The 19,288-nt window shown below is 37.4% G+C and overlaps 2 protein-coding genes across 3 annotated transcripts; one reads left to right on the plus strand and one right to left on the minus strand.

The window, feature by feature from the left end:
• The first annotated feature begins 5,560 nt into the window (after positions 1 to 5,560).
• Positions 5,561 to 11,928, plus strand: LOC122358473 (NF-kappa-B inhibitor zeta-like). Of its 2 annotated transcripts, none has more exons than XM_043258280.1 (10): positions 5,561 to 5,848; positions 6,749 to 6,870; positions 6,958 to 6,982; positions 7,059 to 7,105; positions 7,209 to 7,798; positions 8,474 to 8,579; positions 8,668 to 8,814; positions 8,900 to 8,960; positions 10,642 to 10,805; positions 11,097 to 11,928. In XM_043258280.1, exons 1-10 carry the CDS (start codon positions 5,677 to 5,679, stop codon positions 11,115 to 11,117), a joined length of 1,455 nt encoding a protein of 484 aa, XP_043114215.1. In that variant the 5' UTR covers positions 5,561 to 5,676; the 3' UTR covers positions 11,118 to 11,928. The 2 variants fall into 2 exon arrangements, with proteins under 2 accessions (XP_043114215.1, XP_043114216.1); XM_043258281.1 differs by having other exon boundaries at positions 7,212 to 7,798.
• Positions 11,929 to 16,437: 4,509 nt separating this feature from the next.
• Positions 16,438 to 19,018, minus strand: LOC122358622 (the record flags this gene model as incomplete). Its single annotated transcript, XM_043258501.1, has 2 exons — positions 16,438 to 17,754; positions 17,910 to 19,018. Coding segments are annotated over 2 exons (1,296 nt in total), but the record flags the coding sequence as incomplete, so codon positions are not given.
• Positions 19,019 to 19,288: the final 270 nt, after the last annotated feature.

Here is a 19,288-nt window from a genome sequence, read left to right on the forward strand (position 1 = left end):
TCAGAGTCGCCGCTAAACCACTGCTTAGAGTCATTATCTATACTGTTGGAAGGTGAGCAACTCTGAACCTTCTTGAGTGGCCCGACCAGAGCCTTGGCTTGAACTCAATTAAATATTTGTAACGTATGTAAACGCTGCAAACCCAGTCTGAGTTTGATTGCTCTGGATTAGGTTTTCTAGCTTTCATCTACTGTTGTCCGCTGAACAACAGCCCCACAGCATGAGGCTGCTTCCAGAACACTTTCTTTTGGGATGGTCCCTGCAAACATGCACCTGTGGGGCCCATGCTGGTTTTTATGGACACAGTGGGCTTGGGTCAGCCCACACCAAATCTTAACAGGTCCGGTGCAGCTTACAGGGCGAGGCCCAATCTATGGAACTGCCCACATTAATCCAATGATGGCCCAGCATGGGCATTAATCCAATGATGGCCCAGCATGGCCATCATTGGATTAATGGGCAGGGACGGAAGGAGCGCTACCGCTTGTCTGTTGACTATAGTTAGGAGACCTCAGGGGAAGATTGAGCAGAGTTCAAAGTAATAATTTGTAGTATTCTTATATTTGTGTACATAATAATTAATCCTTTCAGAGTGTTAAATTAGCCTTTTAACCTGAATTTAATGTATGTTGTATTTAATAAATCTATACCGTACATTTCTGACAATACATTCATGACTGCATCCGTTTCAAGCTCTACAGTTGATAAGCAGTGCCTGGTTTCTTTCAAACGAAATTGAGCTTCATCAGACCAGAGGATTTTTTTTTTTTTTTTTACTTCAGGGCTTGGTTTTGCTCTGATAGGCAGTCAATGAATGTTTAGCAATGTGCATAGCATGATGAATGTTTCTTAGCTTCTTATTTCAACAGTGCCAGATAAGGGTATGACTTTTTAATTCCAAGGGTTTTCTCCAAAAAGTGCAAAATGTCAAAATCAGCACATTCCCATCACACGCAACATTAAAAATCTCAAACTCAAAAGTTATCGAGGATAAGATTGTTATTCCAAAAAGTATGCTCAGCATTTCCTTTAAACGGACATGGCTCACCCATATGTCCTAACATACACTTACAGTTTGTGAAAAAGTATGTCCTTATTGTACAGACCTTGTGACTGCATCACTTGTTAATAATCAATGCTATTAATAGAGCAGAACATAGACTCATGCCTGCCAAAGCTGGATCTGTTTCATGTATGACCAACTGCATTTATTCTCTCTCTTGATAAGGCACAGAAATGCATCTTAGTGATGTCTCTCTATCCAGAGCATCACCTTGTCTAGATGAAGTGGATGCATTGCAGGTATGAGAGCCCCTGCTGGCCAGTTAAGAAACAATTTTAGCATATTTTATTTGTGGGAAGGGTTATTAAACCGTCTTTCAAGGTTTAGTGCATTTGGCTACATATTTATATTTTTAATTTTAGGAAAAACTCTTTCTCATATGTCTCTTGTTACAAAGCATTGTTGATTTTTATTTTATTTAAAGTCGAGCAATAATCATTTACTGAAACTTGACAATCCAAACAAAACGGGAGTGAGATATTCAGAAAATATTGGTCTTGTAACATTTTATGCATTACGTAGCAAAGGAAGAAAACGTGCTGACAGTTTATTCATCCCATCCACGATGTACGGCTCACTTGCTCATCAGTGGATCCTTTGCAGTGAATGGGTGCCGTCAGAACGAGAATCCAAACAGCTAATAAAAACATCACAATAATTCCCAAATAATCCACACCACTTCAGGCTATCAATTAGCATCTTGTGAGGTAAAAAGATGCACGTTTGTAAAAAAACAAATCCGTAAGGCTTTTGAACTTTTGAGTCTATAATCCATAATAATGCGTCCTCAAAATCCACCTACATATTTGTTTAGAAAGGTTTTAGACAGTTTTACTTGTAAATGGATTGTGATCTGTGTCTCTCCACTGCATAATGCAATATTATATATAGATATCTCATACTTTGGCTACTTTTTAATGATGGGTTTGTTATAGCAAACACGCAGCTTCATGATGTTATGAGCTGTTTGGAGTCTCGTTCTGACGGCACCCATTCGCTGTGTTTCTTCAAATAGCTACAAAGGAAAAACAAACATGGACGGACTGAAGGAGAGTACATTTTCTGAAGATTTCATTTTTTGTTGAACTACTCCTTTAAGCAGTCAGTTCTGAAATTCTGAAAATGATTTTTTTATCTCCTCAATCGGCGTTTTCGGTTATTAAAAAAAAAAACATTTTGAAAAAGAAGACCCGTGAAAAGGCACTCATTCATTTATGAAATTACACGGAAGTGGAAACAGACATGAAACTCGCTCCTGTGCTGATATCTTTGCACCTGTTCTAGTGACTAATGATTTGTTGTTGATTTGAAGATAAGCACTTATTTATTTGTTCATGGGAAGGAGCCGTGGGTCTGATGAACCTCTTCTGATCCCACTGTTAATGACATCTTGAAATTTCTTATTGCGTTTCATCTTCAGTCGACACAAGCTTATGGGAAGAGAAAGTGTTCATTCAAACATATCCATTTTTAAACCTCAACCAATCACCAAATCAATAAATTATTGTTGTAAATCTTTGAATGCCGTGTAACACTGTCATCAAACATTAACGCAAACAATGATATTAGCTAATCATTTCAGTAATACACAAACTTTAGTTTCTTTTTTTAATGGGCACAAACAGTGACATACTTCCTCTTTTGCAAATAAACAGCAAATGGTTTCTTGCCAGGATTTTTAAAAGCTTATCTTAGTTAAACAACAGCTTTCAGTAAAAGGAGCGGTCAGTTTTTCCAAAGAACTTCCAAGTTATTGCTCCAGAAACTCCTTTAACAATGATCATTTTTTTATTTCTTGGCTTTATTTCCAGGATGATGAATAATACTTACAACGAAATCGTTACTGATTTCATTGTACCAAGAGGATCACACACAATATTCAGTTTCTTGGTAATCTTGGTTCCCCTCTAATCTTCTGGGGTAGGCCAGCATTCTGGATTTTAAAACACTTTCTCTGATAATATGGGTTGAATGAGTTCATACGTCTCTAATGACAGTTTGTCAAGTGATTGTAGTGTTTTCTAGCTTAGAGAGCAGAAAGTATGGGCTTGTGCTATGTAACAATGTATGAAACAGTGAAAGATAAGATTAATTGCAGCATCAACATCACCTTGGCGGACCTATCAGAAATGTCATAGAGTATGGATACTCATACATTGTGTTCAACCGTATTCATCAGACACTTCTAGACTTCCACAGAATTTGAAGGAAAAGACCATCTGTCCCGCATCCTTGTGGTTAGCAGGGTTTATTCCCAGAATTGCCTAGATGAGAGATTAGGTTGACTGGTACAATGATAGAAAGCAATGCACAAAACTATTTAATGCAACACTGATTTATGGACCACCTTATGCATTAACCCTCTTATTAATAAAAATCGGTCGCAGTGATCTTTTCAGCTCTTCTAGAAAAAGCTAAATGTTTATCGGTACGGGGCAACATCGTGGTTTGGAATAGTAGCGCAAAAGTAGTCGAAAAGTATAGATTAAAAATAATAACTATCTAAATCTCTTTCTGAGGACCTCGTTTATGGCCTTTTTAATTAAGAGTAATGCGTAACTAAGTGTTATATTCCAACGTTGACGTTGATTAAGAATAAGGAAGCCCACTGGAATTTATAAAAACTTATTATATAATATTTTTAATTGCATGTCACGGATTTCTAGACCATTGGAAGCAAAATGGCAAGAAGAGAGCGAATGTGAGAGTTTGATTGTGCTGTGGCGCCACCTAGTGTTAAGACAGTGAAACGCAGCGCTTAAATGTGCAACGATTGTGACTCTTTGTGTTAATGTTGCGCGAAACCAAATAACTGCCGGATTACTGCTAAATAACTGTACGTCGTCGTGGATTCATTTACAAAACAGACGTATTTGCTGGAGAGAAAAAAAAACTATTAAAAATATTTTTATTTCCTCTGCGTGTTTCAACGATGTATCAGCTCCCTCAGATTCAGTAGCGTGAAGTCAGATAAAATGGGCTAAATATGAGGTTGTAGCGATATCACAGATTTATCGTTGAGTAGTTGTTTCGTTCTCTTCTTTTTATTAGCCCATTTTAGCAGAACAACCGTCCTGTTTTACCTGAATGTCGCGCCTTTGGTACTCTCATAACCGAAAAAACTCACTTTTTCACTTTTATTAAGTATAAACATGAATCTCACGCACAGCTTATTTGATGTTATGATGTTGACGTGGCCCATTTTAGCTGACTTCGCCCTAAGCTTTTGCCTACTGTGCTAAATATTGCTATTAAAAACTATCCTTAAATTGTTCTTGATGAGAAACGAACAGAATACCAGAATGGTTTGACGCGAACTGAATGAGACAAATAAAGATAAATGTACACAGGTATTTCGCCTATCTTATATAAAGGTGAAATAACGGGTTGTAAAGACTACTTAAGGCGTTTAATCCGATTAGCCACATAGTGATTAACATCGGAATATTAGCCTTGTTAGCATATGTTGCGTGTCAGAAGAACCGTTATTACCAAATAGTTTACACACAGACGTACAGACATGCAAACGTAATGCAATTATAAATAGCACAGACTAGTAGAAATTAAATAAAACTGAAGAAAAAAAAAAAAAAAAAAAAAAATATATATATATATATATATATATATATATATATATATATATATATATATATATATATATATATATATAGTATTATATATTACACTACACAGAAGTAGAAGTAGCCTACAGAACAAAAAAATACATTAGCCTAGATATTATTACTAATAGCCTAGTATTGGGCCGCAGGAAAACAACATAATAAAAAAAAAAAAATACTCTCTTGTAGGCTAAGTATCTTGTTCGTATTAAGCAATGAACACAGTAGCTGCCAGATTTTTTTTTTTTTGCAGGATTTACTGATAAAGAGGAATATATTTTTACGAGAGAGTGCGTGTTTGTGTGTGATCGGTAGATGTCAGTATGATCTAATAATGGGGAGAGAGGGCGACGGCGGTGAGAAATCAAAAATATCACTAATAAAATAATACATAAATGAAAAAAACAACAACGCTGGATTTTTTCCCCAAAAGCATCTGTATGCATTTCTCAGGTTTAGCAAGGCTTCACTTGGTTCGTTCAAACCTTTGAGAATTAATTTAGTTGTCACAGGGCTATTTATTTACCTCGAAGAACGAAAGAAATGATTGGACTGTAGTTAGACTGAACATTATATATATATATATATATATATATATATATATATATATATATATATATATATATATATATATATATATATATATATATATATATGTATTAGATGGACATAAATTATATATAGATAAATGTAGCTATAAATTGTATGACCCTGCAAATAAATAAATTGTCGTACCGTAATCATTATAAAAATAAATGTGATGGACAAAACAGCTTTGCTCCACATGGGTTCACTGTTTTCGCTTGTTTAAACTCAGGTGAGTCCTAAATGTGCGGTGACTGTCCCGCCTCTTCAGATCAGGCAATGAAAACAAGCCCGCGCTTACATGACGCTTCTGTTTAATGAGGACTAGCAGGTAAGAAGCCCGTTCCTCGGCCATTTGTTATCATAACAGTAAACGCGTGGCACTCGGCTTTATAACCGGACATCAGGATGGTGAGCAGTCAGGTAAAGGCCACAAGGCGCTATAAGCCACCTAAAGACTATCTGTGTGACGGGTCACCGCTGCCAGCAGAGCCTCCTTCTAACGCAGACGGATCGAATCTACCGGTACCGGCCCAGAATGCATCAGGGGGCAATAAAGCCAAGAGCAGCTGTCAAACAGGTGGGTAGAGGATATCTTCAAAACACTGTCCAGGAGGAGATCAATCGCTCTGATATCCATAGGCTCCTTTGGGAAACGGTTTTAAGCCAGGTTTAACATGGTATTATCTGGTTTAGGGTTGTCTTTCTGCTGGGCCAAGCTAGTGCTTAACTGGTTTGTCTGATACTGATAGTCCAACAGCTAAGACCATCAGTCCGTGTTAGATATCACAATATTTAGATTTATATACAGCCTCATTAATATATTTAATAGGTAACTATATATGTACACGTATGCATGCTATACGGTTAGAATCTAATCTTATGCTGTTATTGTCATTAAAGCAAGCCTAAATCTGGAGTTATCATAATTATTACCTGTATGAGCATACATACAATCGATTGTACTTTAAATTAATTTCTGGCTAACATTTGATTTGCTGTTTGCATGCTGTTCGATCATGTTAAGGTTGGAATACGCTGCATTTAAGAACAGAACAGATCTAAAATACCCAGCCTCATAAACTTAAATGCTTTGCAAAAAAAACTGCCCATCATACAGTGGACGACCATACAGTACCAGGCTTTAAAGTTGTTCCAGTCACAATAAATTCGAACAGAAATGTGCTCGGTGTTGCGAGATGACGCCTGTCAAATAAAAACAATGTGTACTAAAATTAGCTGAAAATACCCATGTTTTAAGTCCTCTGACTGGATGGACTCATCGTCTGAGGCTTTGACCATCATATACCACAATGGTTTTCTGTGGATTCTGTTGACTCAAGTCCGCAGACTGGTCATCAACTTCTCCAGACAGTAAATATGAGGAAAAATTGGAACAAAACCTTGTATTCCAGACTTAAGATGTTGCTGTATGCAGTTTTGTTGCTGCTGCATCATTAATAGGCCTGTGTTCCTTTAGGACCAAAAAAACACAAGTCAGCTTCTGAAAAGAAGTACCTTGGAGTCCGAGTTAGAATGCCAGTGCGGGACATGCTCAGAAATATACGGATAGCCAATGGTATTGACCCTAAAGATCTGCAGGTATGATTTTTTTCATGTCTTACAGTCTTCTACGGTCAAACTGAGGCATGCTTCTCATGGTCTTCTTCTTTATCTGTCTCTTTACAGGGAAAACATTTAAAGACATCTAAAGGTAAGGTTAACACGTAAAATATCAGCATAATAATTATAACTTTGTGTTTCTGATCAGCACTGTCTTTGGTCAAAAGGGGATAAGAAACGAGTTAACACAGGTGGAAACCGGAGACGTTTTCTGGTGAGTGACGTCTTTTTCTGCCACTGCAGAGCTATCTTCGTGTTTGGTAACTTCGTTGGTATTACAAAGACAGGTTGTGACACATTTCTCATGTCTGCTACAGAAGAAACCTCAAACCAAAAGCCTAGAGGAGCTTGCAATTATAGTAGAAGTGCTGGAGGAGGATCTCAAGACCTGTCAGTCAAACAGATTGCCAAACAAAAGCCCTTTGGCTTCATACTCTTCTGAGTCCTGGGTTGAAGATGCATCTCCACATGGTGTCATGAACACATATGGCCAGGAGAATGAGGTACCTTTGTCTCCAAGCTACTCTGTGCCCTCCGCAACCTCCCCTGTCCATTCGGTGTCCAGCTCCTACCCATCCCCTACTTACAGCCAGGGTGCCGATGTCTTCATGGGGGATCAGAAAGACTATAGCAGTTATGAGTCCGATAAATACAGGTATGATGATCTAAATGGAATAAACTCATGCGAATACCAGGTGCCTTCTCCCCAAGAGTCATTCAGCGCCAGTCCCAACCCAGAAGTCTGGGATGTTTCTTCTCAGAAGATGAACTATACACCATGGCCACATTCTCAGCAGGGAGAGTGGAGCAGTATGACCTTCTTCTGGACTCAAATGGAAAGAGAGGAGAATATGCTAAAAAACATATCTGACCAGGAGCTTCTTGCTGTAGACAAAAACGGAAGGATGTAAGATAATTTTTCTTTACTTCAAGAACTCACTGTAGCCATTGCAGATGGTTTCTTCATGCAGATCCTAATGAGTAATCTTTCAAAGGCGGCTATAATTTAAAAAAATGAAGAAAACGCACACAGTTTCTGAAAATAATTTTCAAGTACCAAGAATTGCAAGGGTAGTTTTTGCAGTGCCACCTTTATCATTTCAAACTTTTTATGAAATACAGAAAGAACGAAAGTGGGTCTCCCATCGCTGTTGTCGCGCTCAATAAGCAGCTGCATTAGTTTTCCACTTCCAACTTTATGACAAACCCCATTATTAAGTTCTCAAGCAGAGCAGAATAAAAGAGATTAATGGGAACCCAGCTGAAATCTGAAGCGTTTCGGAGCCAACAAAGATGGCGCAGAGGGTCTTCAAACAAACCCTCTTGCATGAAATGACTCGAACAATGGTTATTGGTGATGGCCGCATGCACAGACCTGACAAACATCCTGAAAGACTACACCAGTGGAACTGACAGTGTTTTCAAACACAATAAAAGACGATGCAAGGGTTTACCTTTCACTGGAATAGATCTCTAGTACTCCACCCATTGAATGCAGCTGTTTACAATTAGCGATACCATGACACTGCAAAGCGAACAGATCATGCAATGGAAAGTGACTACTTTCGTTCTCTCTCCACAGTCTTTTACACAGAGTTGTTGAAGAGGGAAAGAGATCCCTTGTGTACGTTATTGCCAGAAGGATGGCGGCTCTGAAGAAACTGGATATCAAAGATTCAGAGGGAAAGGTGACAAACAATCATACATGCATATTCTCAGAGTGTCAGTCACTCGGCAAACACGCATAAATGTTGCATGGGCTGTTTTTCTTCCCAGACTCCCCTTCATCTTGCTGCACAGAAGAATCAACACTTCATGGTGGCTGATTTGGTGTCACTTGGTGCAAATATCAATGTGAAGGACCGGTATGGGAAAACATGTCTTCATCTCAGTGCAGAAAATGGATATATTCGAGTGTTGGAGGTAAAATCTTTGTGGTACTGGAGTATTAACATACAGAGCTTACTTCTGCACACTCACTCATACTTTTAAATATGTTTTCTGACAGGTCCTGAAAGGTTTGATGACAAATGGCGTGTATATTAATTTGGAGGAAAGAGATGCAAACGGTACAAAATGATTATTGCTTCTGTTCATTTTTGTGTTAAGTTGGCATGTTCAAAATCTTTTCTGAGATTTGTCTGCAGTAAGGCAGTGGCTGCGTTCCTACTGCCTTAACGTGAGAAGAATCCAGCAGTGCTGGTCACAAACTTGTTTTTTTTAGGTGACTCATTTGACAATCATTTGTCATCAGAATTTGCACAACAAAGGAGAGACTTAGAAGTGATGTGGTTTAATGGTTAAAGATTCAAGTTAATAGTTGAACGCTTGTTGGCAGAGTTTTTGTGCCAGTGAATTAAGAATATGTACCACTTTGGTATATTTTGGTAACATTTTAAAATGTTGCACCAAGTATCAGTAAACAATGCTTTTGGTAAAATATTTAGTCATCTTAGATAATAGAAATACAAGTTTTGATTGCTAGTTCTTGTTAGCTCAGGTCCATTCATTTGATATGTATTAGTAAATGTTAATTTGAATGAAGACTGATTATTAAATGCTTAGAATTATTTGTATTATTAGAGAACTTAACTAATGTTAACAAATGGAGCCTTATTATGCTGCCAATATTTCTTACCAACCAGGAAAAAATAAGCCTATTGTTGTATATATACAGTGCCTTGCATGCCAATGCTTGCATGCCAAGACATATGAAAACACGCTTGGAATTTGCAAAAAAAGCACCTAAAGGACCGTGTGACTGTAAGAAATAAGATTCTTTGCTCTGATGAGCCTCAATTCCAAACATAATGTTTGAAAGAAACCTGTGTGCTGGTGTCAGCCTCATGCTGTAGGGTTTCTTTTTCAGCGACTGGGACTGGGGAATGCATCAGAGTAGAAGAAAGCTCAATGCACTAAAATATAGAGATAGCCTTGTAGAAAACCCAGTCCAGAGCATTCAGGACGGTGACTCTAAGCACACAGCAAGAGCAACTCTTTGAATGTATTTGAGTGACCCAGCCACACAGTCTCGTATTGAACTCAATCAGATATTTCGGAGAGACCTGAAAATGTGTGTCTGCCCCCATCCAACCTGACAGAGCTTGAGAGGTGAGCAGGTGAAGTGAAGAATGACAGATAATTGCCAAATGCTGATATGCAAAGCTTGTGGTATCAAAAAGACTTGAGGCTGTAAACGTGCTTCAGCCAAGTAGTGGGTTAAGGGTTTGAATACTTATGCAATGTGCTTAATTCAGGGTTGTTGGTGCATGAAGTGTGTGTGTGTGTGTGTGTATATATATATATATATATATATATATATATATATATATATATATATATATATATATATATATATATATATATGTGTGTGTGTATGTGTATTAATGTTTGTTCTTGTCTCTATGACACTATAAATATATGGTCATCATTTGTCAAAAAAGCACTTCATACAGTGTTGTTGTTTTTTTCATAGTCAATGATCAGATCATTATCATCATAATCAGATACCATCTAAAATGCATTAATACAATTCTGTCTTATCAGGACACTTGTATAAAACAGCAACTGCATCTTGCAATTTAAATAATGCAGTAAGTTGCAGTGCTCGCCAAAGCGGTAAAACTGTGCTCACCCCGGCTTGATCCACGTGCTTTTACATTCAGCTTATTTTTGATCAAAGCGGTGCCTAATTAGAAGCGTATTTCAAGCGCGTGTAAAGAAGACGGATTCACGGTGTTTTCTTTGCAGGGCTCAGCGCGTTGCAGTGTGCGGCAGTCGCTCTCAACCACACGGTGCGCGAGCTGGAGCTGTGCGAGTCTGCAGGACGGGTCAGACTGCACACCCTTCTCAAGGAGCAGATGATGGAGACGCTAGAGTGCCTCCTTCAAATGGAGTGCTGTTTACACGCTCCGGTGAGAATGAGAGACACGCATGCTGCTAGCTAAAGCGATTCAAAAGAGTAGGAGTTTTTTTCATATAGGATCAGGGTGGCTACAGCGTGACGGAAAGAGCATGGTGTGAACAAGCACCCTTTCAGTCAAATGAAATCAAGGTGTGAGGCGTGTTTAATCTTGATGACTAATGTTCTGCAGAGAATCGTGTTCGAAATGGTGTTAAACCCATGCCTTTAACCTGATACATAACACATTTTGCGCACGGCAGTCATTTTAAAGCCATTACTTAATCGTTTTTTCTGTTTTCAGGCCAGAAACAACGTGATTTAGGAGCGGTTCGGTTGTGGCTGCTTCGGAGTTGTTTTCTCTGTCAAGCCAGGCAGTGCTTTTAACTGACGGTAAATGTTTTTGAGTGAATACAAGCTTTTACTTGCCGCTGAAGACTAAATGTACATACACGAAAGGAGGATGAGGATAGTCTTCAAGTCATGGTAAAGCTATGTATTATGCAACTGTAGATTTTGTTCAGTGTTCAGGTGAAAAGGGAGGAACAAAAACACAACGGTTGCCCATTAGCTGGTTTCTGTGAAACTTCCACTGTTAGTTACATTTGAGTAGCAAAATGTTTAAAACAGAATAGAACTGTGGTAAGACCTACGAGTCTGTCAAATACCACCATTCCTATTTGCTCCAAGAGCAAATAGTTTTGAGATTGATGTTACTGTAATGGTTATGTTTATTGCTGTACAAAACCGAAAGCAAAAAAACGTGTCAGCAGCGGAACTGATTTTTTTTGATTTGATAATATTTTTTCCCACTCTATTTTTCTCCGAATCTGACAACATTTTGACACAAAAAGCATTTTTGTAATTTTGCTTTTGCGCTAATGCTAATGCATTTACAACAAAAATACATACACATTGCTGGTGTTATTTTCCCTTTTACAAAGCTGCCAATTAACATTTGAGATCAGTGTTTTAAGGACTTAATGGATCTATTCAGAAAGGACGCATTAAAGTGACAGTAACATATTTATCTGTCAAGCTATTCTTATAACGATTTCTACAAAAACATTAAGCCCTGAAACTGATTTCAGCATTAATAATAATAAGTCTTGTGCATATAACAATGATTTCTGAAGGTTTGCAGGAATAATTTACTTTTTCAGACAAGAAAAAATTACTTTTTCTTTTTTTTTTTTTAATCATTTGCTTTTTAAAAGCGGTCTGAAACCTGAGAAGCAGTTACTGTATGATGATTTGATTTAGAAAGTATATGCTAGTGTTAGAGGTAAGATGCTTTAAAATACTCTTATTAACTTTTATACTTATGCAAGAAAAAGGAACTTCTTAATGCTGGCTGTAATTTGTAATAATGGGGATCCACTCATACAAATAATACAGAGCCACGAGCGTGACCCTGATTAAAGCTCTTCTTAATAGTGTCTTCCTCTCAGACACAACGAAACCTATTTGTTTTGTCTATCGGGGGCTGTAAGGTATTTCCAACAACATGGTATTTAGCATATTTTTGTAATAGGCAACATTAATATATCTTAGAATTCATATTTTGTGACTGTCCTCATTTCTGTTTTACATTATTAAACAAACGGCGTGTAACGCTGTTGATTTTTACACGGGGACAGCGAGGGTGAAGCATATATCTCGCATACTAAATATAATAGGGGTACTGTATGTATACGATTTATCCAGGGCTTCATTTACGTTTTATTGGAAGACATCATGCATAGTATGTTTTATTATTATTATTATTTTTTTTTTTTTTCGCTTTAAACGCGAATATGGTTTTAGAAACAAAATAGACATATGTTAGGGGAGCGGGTATGAATTATGAAATTTGATTGTTTATTTGTGGTGGTTGTTATAAATACATCAGGTAATATTCATAGTGTGTAAGGGTTAGGTGAATGGGTGTAAGTTTTTTCTTAATTGATATGGGTATCAAGTTACTGAAAAAATATTATTAAAAATGACAATCTTGCTAATGCATAATGCGTGAGTAAAGAGCGTGTGGGAAAACTGCAGATTAAGTATAGGTCATAAAATGTCAGTGATTTGTGGAAACATAACAAGGTGTTCAAGCTCTGGCCACGATTGCGATTATCCATGCATAAAAGGGGTTTTTGTATTATTGGTATTGGGAGTTATTTTTGCATTACTCTGAGAAGAGGAGTTCTCATAAACTTAAATGATGAGTTTTGGACTCCCATCATTCATATCTTATGCAGGTCTGTGCCAGAGGCATTATGGGGCAGGTTTGTACTGATGAGATGCCAGTGCAATTATCTGCTTGCTCTGTTGTTTTCCTCTTGACCCTGTTCTCGAGAAAGAGAGAGAGAGAGAGAGAAAGAGTCTTTTGTTAGAGACACACTTTTTGTTGCATGTATACGCGCTGATGGAAAATAATAAAGCTGTTACATTTAACTACCGCTCTTTGTGTTGTATGTACTCCGTGTTTGAAAGCCTGTAATAGTAATTATTCTAAAAATGTAAAATCTTAGTATCTCCTGTATGTTTTTTTTTCTTTTGTGAGATATTTCTCAGAAGGGTATTACGATAAAACGAGGCTGCAGGGCTGCCAGAATGACGAAACGATAGCCATGGCAGTTACTCGTAAGACTTCGAGTGCCGTTTCTTCAATCTTCAGAAGGCACACAATAGCTTTAAGACTGGTATTAATACATTACGCGCTGAGAGTCTTGACATCCGCCCTCGCTCTGTTTAGCAAATTCCTGAGAGTTCATGAGAGATGACTGATTCGGCTTCTTAAGTGACTCACTGACTCATTGATCCGGACACAGCCGGAGGAGAAAAGTTTCAGAGATTGATGACTTTTCCTCGACTCCTCATACAGAGCTGCTGTGTGAACTGTAATATATAGACCGGTGTTTGTCAATCCTCTGCTCTGCATTTTGTATGGCTACCTTATCTATTTCATTTAGTTTCATTAGTATTTCAGCTTTAACTAAAGTAAAAATTCAAATTTTTCAGTTTTTAATGTTTACATATTTATCCATTTTTTTGGTTTTATTTCACTTAACAAATAATTCTTGGTAACATCATTTTAGAACAGGTTTCACTGATGTTATTTAATGCTAACTATAAACAATAATATAATATACGCTCGGCAACATATTAGGCCTATTTACATTGTTTAATAAACATGCCAAAGTCCATTTTTGCATATCAGTCTCGTATGGCTGATTATTATTAGTTGATGTTTGCCCAGGTCAATTAACTGTTTTTAATAACGCAGTACTAAATACTGGAATTGACTTGAATGGCTGGAAAAGAGCGACTGGCACATTTGTCAAAGTTGCTCCTTTTGCATCCCACATTAGAAATAAAATTGTACCGATTTGTAAAGAGCAAACGATGACAGAATTTTCATATCTGAAACTGAAAAAAAAGTGTATATATATATATATATATATATATATATATATATATATATATATATATATATATTTGTAGTGATACCATAGAACCATTTATGACAACATTTTAATAATAGAGAACCTCTTCTACCGTTTCCGTTTGACCTTTTGTGCAATGGAGAGGGTTCATGGATATTATTCTTCAGTAAAGAACCTTTATTTTTAAGAGTGAAAACTATTCCTTTAGTGATTCCAGCAGTCACAGATAAGAATCACTTTTACTGTAGGCAATAGCAGCCTTCTATTGAAAGATGTGTAGGGTGTGTCTAAACACGCATGTATTCTAACCCTGCAAACACACACACTTTGAAGCGATGCCAGTGCTGTCAGACTGTCTTTCTTATATTCCTTCAAGCATGATCAGCTGGAAGGTAAACAGAGCGCTGAGTGAAATGCCCTTTGCCCCGAGGGCCACAAGTTAACGCCTCTAAGCTTCTCACGCACATCCTTCACCGCTCTGCATTCCCCAGCTCTGTTTCTTCAGAAGTCACATCACACGCTGCCTATTAAAAGACTGAATGAAATTCCCGTACTGGAAATAAAGAAGGCAGGTGCGATCCACCAAAAGACTTGCACTTGCATCAAAAGATTGCGGAAAGAAAACATTGATTTAAATCGCACCACTGCTAGTAAATGGTGTGCGTGAAATTAAACGTGAATAATGGGGCTAGGATTTGAAATGTAAAAAAAAAAAATCCATTGTGTTCTTACTCTGGTAACGTTTGACACACACTCGCCTGTTTTGGGAGAAAAACACATTATTCAAAGATAATGCGAATATATTTTTTCATTTTGTTACGGCTTGTACAATACTTTTTTCATCTTTAGAGTTAAAAAGCAATTGACAATTAAATATCTAAAAAACATTAGATATAGGAGCTCTGTACAGGATGATGTTGCACTGTTCGGTTCAGGTGGAATAGCTGAAAGAAAAATAAAGGAATGGGGCCATCTTGTGATCCCCGGGGCTATAAACTTGTCCCAGCTATTATCACATCTATCTATCTATCTATCTATCTATCTATACACACACATATTTTTCCTTTCCGAAAAAATAATACAAAATGTATTTAAAATTTTTTTTTCCATTATTTCATAACATTATTCATTATTTAATTATGCATTTTATCAGTTTAGTTTGCTCAAATTTCATAAACTGAAAAACAAAACAAAAAAAAACACCGAATCAGAGTTTATTAAAACCGACTACAGTTAAATGAAATCCTGCTGAATTAAAGACTTCTCGTTAAAGACTTAATTAATTTCCGATTAGCTTTTTAAAGTCACGAATTTTCACGCGGAAAAAAAGACGTTTTTTTTTGCACGCGTGATATTTAAAAGCGTTTATCTACGCTATAAAAATAAAAATGCCTAGCAAATTTTTTTTTTTTTAAATATATCATATAGTAATATAATAATAATAATAATAATCATAATAACGTCGAAATATAATTATAAAGCGTATAAGACCTGATCATGTTTTTGACATATATTTGACATGAATATATTGTAAATTAAAGGTTCGCTGTATGTTTTTCTATCAACTGTAGATTGTAATATAGTGTGTAGGACGTAGCGCTGTGATCTAAACTCACATAAAGCGGCTGGGGTCCTCGCGCCAACAATAACAGCCCGCGAGCGCTGCCTGCCGTCTCAATTATTCCTTTGATGCCATCGTGAGGCCACATCACACATTACAACCAGCCACACGTATAACGTACTGCACGTTTGATGGAGAAATCTGAATTATAACTGGTTAAATAGCGCCAATAGCTCGTGAAAAGTGCAGCAGTTCGACAGCAGTTTGCCGTCAGTTTTCTGCTCAAAGATGAAAAGTGCAGGCATGTTAGCTTGAGTACTGAAAATGTAAATAATAATTATATATATATATATATATATATATATATATATATATATATATATATATATATATAAAAAGAAATATTATACTTCAATAATTATCCTTAAAAAGCTTTATCAAATGGATAAATAAATAAAAAAATCAGTGTAAGTACGAATTTTAAAAGGGATAAAAGGTTTTAAAAAACATTACTAACAGCCTTTTATTATTTACATATTTAAACACCTTGTAAAAATAATATATAATTTTTTATTTTGATAAAACATTTGAACGATCATCATCGTGTGCATGTGTGTTTAAGCAAGCGCAATAATTCTTCATCACAATGTTCGTAAAATATTTAAGAATCATTTATTGACATTTGAATCGAACAAAAATAAGAATTACTGCACAATATAATTTGTATTTATTAATCAAGTGTTGGTAGATTCTGAAACACATTAGAACCTGCAGAAATAAATGCATTCAGATTTGCTACGCTTGTCTGTTTTCAGAGGCACAGTGTACTACTGTAGTAACGTGCACCTGTTCAAATAAGTTGAAATCTTTCAAATTCTTCTGAATTTTAAGTCCTGTAGCAAACGACAGTGATTGTTTTCCGCAAACCTGCATAAAACAATCTATATCTCATTCTGGTTACATACGTCAATCAAAAAAAACAAACAAAACAAAGCACATATTTTTTTTGTAAAGCGCTATGTTAATGAGAATAAAACGAATGGGCAAAATTAAAAATTCTACATATTGTCATAATGCACAAAAGCATTCATTTCATATTTTGGGTCATGCAATAAATTGTAACCCAACATGCTTTTCAATGTATTAGACATGCATTCCATACCTGAGCCAAAAAAATCAGTCGTTAATATGCTATAAACCTTCATGTATAATATATTTTAAAGCAATTTAATTATAGCTGCAAAAGCCGTTTCTCCTCTATTCTAAATATAATTACATGAGATAAAGGAGAAATAGAAGAAAACACGTGAAAATATAAAGCAAAAAGACAAAAAAAAAAAAGGTAGTGACATTATACATCGCAGTGCTTTGCATTATTACAATAGTAAGAATTTTGATCATGTCGCTACGTTATTACAAATTCTCATTATGTTGTGCTGATGAACGGAGCAAGCCTGTACAGAATATCTTTCAATAAAAGTAGCACAGATCGTGTTCACTAAAACAAACCAGTAGGGTTGAAGAAAGAAATTCAGTCAAATCTCGAGATGGGCAGCTTTTCATTAAATATAACACTGTCAGTCATTAGAACGTATTCAAGGCTATCGTCACAGTGCTTCAGATATTATGCTCTCAGTTTCATGAAACCATGCGGCTTTCGCTTTGGAAAAACACAACCATTTTAATACACGAGCTCTTGTTTTTTTTTTTTTTAACTAACTATTTAGAGCATAAAAACATGCTGTCAGAGCCTGGCGTGAGTGAAATGCTGGTAAAAGACGGTTTAGGCACTGGAATCCTCTTTTAGCGCTGACTCATGAGCCTTGTAGACTTCAATCAGGAGATCTTTCACATACTGAATCTCTCTCTCTACAGATTCTGCTTTGTCCCGAAGTTCTCTGTTCCGCCCTTCCAAACCATGAAGCTCCTCCTCCAAACAGTCCTGCTCCGCCCTCTTACGCTGACGGTACCTATTGTTTTTCAGCAACATTTGTGGAATAAAATAACATGGTTCAGCGTTTCTGCTCGTTTTTTTTTTTTTTTTTTTTTAAGCAATCATGCTCGCTTTTTAATAACTCTTGCAACTTAACTAACTGAGTCACCATAAACAAAGTGGCTACGGTACCTGTGGGCGGCGGACTTGTTCTGATCCCTCTTCTTCTGCTTGCGTTCTCCATGGTTTCTCTCCGAGCAACCTACTTTAACATCTGGCTTAAACGCGCACTGACTTTCCCGTGACCTTTGCAGTGGTTTCTGGATGGGCAACTCCAAAGAGGACCCAACACTGTCTCCGGACAGACATTCAAAGCTTTGATCCCCAAGGCATTCGTGGTGCAAGTAGTCATTATTCTGGATATCAAGAGCCCCAGTTCTGATTGGCTGATCGATTTCATTCATGAAGCCGTGATATGGCTCTAAATTGGCAGTTATCTGATGAAAGTAGCACTCGGCTACTTCGGATTGTTTATACGGCGGACAGCTCTCGTTCTCTGCGCACTGCAAAACGGGCATAGCAATCCCGTCGTGGCCGAGCATCTTCATCCCGTGGCTCTGGCCCTCCCGTCTGTGGTGCGGCTCCAGGGAGCCGCCGAGATCGTAACTTCTCATCATCTCCGCTCGGTAAAACACGTCTTCCGTGAAGCAACTTTTCTCTTCTTCCTTCAACAGTATGGCACATTCGCGAACCTTCTTCGCGCTCGCGTGGCTCTTTCCGAAGGATTTGTCGACAGAGCACTGGTCAAACGCCAGCTCCGCGTAACCTGAATGAGTCCCTTTGAAAGTCCACGTCTCCTTCTCGAACACCTCCACGTCCTTGCATCCGTTCGTTGATATTCTTTGGCTGTTGCAGTGTGTCCGAATGTAGCTGTAGGGGCCGGGGCGAGACATTTTCGGTCGGCTCACGGAGCCCCCACAGAAGCCTCGCAGGTCGAGATCTCCGGTTGCTAGGGAAACCAGCCTGGGATTTGTTTCAGGTTGGTTTGCATTGTACTGGCGCGCAGGCAACTGGTAGTACGACTGCGTAGCCATAGCTTGCAAGCTTTTGTCACATTTTTGCCATTTCTCCAATTTCATAGGTGCCGATTCATACAGGTAATAATCCTCCAGCTGAGCCAGTTCTTCTTTAAGAAGAGTGGTCATAACCTCCAAGTCGGAGGGCATTTGGACATCATGCTCCAGAGGCGAAGGTGGGATAGAGGAACCAGGAGAGGATTCCGTGGAAGTAGAGTTTGGTAAGCGTCAAAAGTTTTTGTCATCCAATCTGTAGAGGAAAAACAACATGCTTAATTCGATAAAAGCACGATATGAAATATTTTCAACATGCATGTTTTGCGCAAAATGGCGTATGAATAGCTATAGCTACGCATTTTAATGTTAAAACTATGCAAGCAACCAAAACAGCAACAACAAAAAAAAAAAGATGAAACGATGCGGATCACCAAAATATTTGCTTTACTTACTGTACGCCATTAACACATACGCTGCAGTGCGGTTCCCACCAACAAT

The sequence above is a fragment of the Puntigrus tetrazona genome, chromosome 15 (genome assembly GCF_018831695.1).
Source record: "Puntigrus tetrazona isolate hp1 chromosome 15, ASM1883169v1, whole genome shotgun sequence".
Classification (NCBI taxonomy): domain Eukaryota; kingdom Metazoa; phylum Chordata; class Actinopteri; order Cypriniformes; family Cyprinidae; genus Puntigrus; species Puntigrus tetrazona.

Excerpts from the sequence above, each read along its gene's own strand:
- LOC122358473 (XM_043258280.1), top strand. The coding sequence starts at position 5,677 with ATGGTGAGCAGTCAGGTAAAGGCCACAAGGCGCTATAAGCCACCTAAA. Across the intron at positions 6,871-6,957 it reads TTGACCCTAAAGATCTGCAG|GGAAAACATTTAAAGACATC; the intron begins GTATGATTTTTT and ends GTCTCTTTACAG. Across the intron at positions 8,580-8,667 it reads TCAAAGATTCAGAGGGAAAG|ACTCCCCTTCATCTTGCTGC; the intron begins GTGACAAACAAT and ends TTTTCTTCCCAG.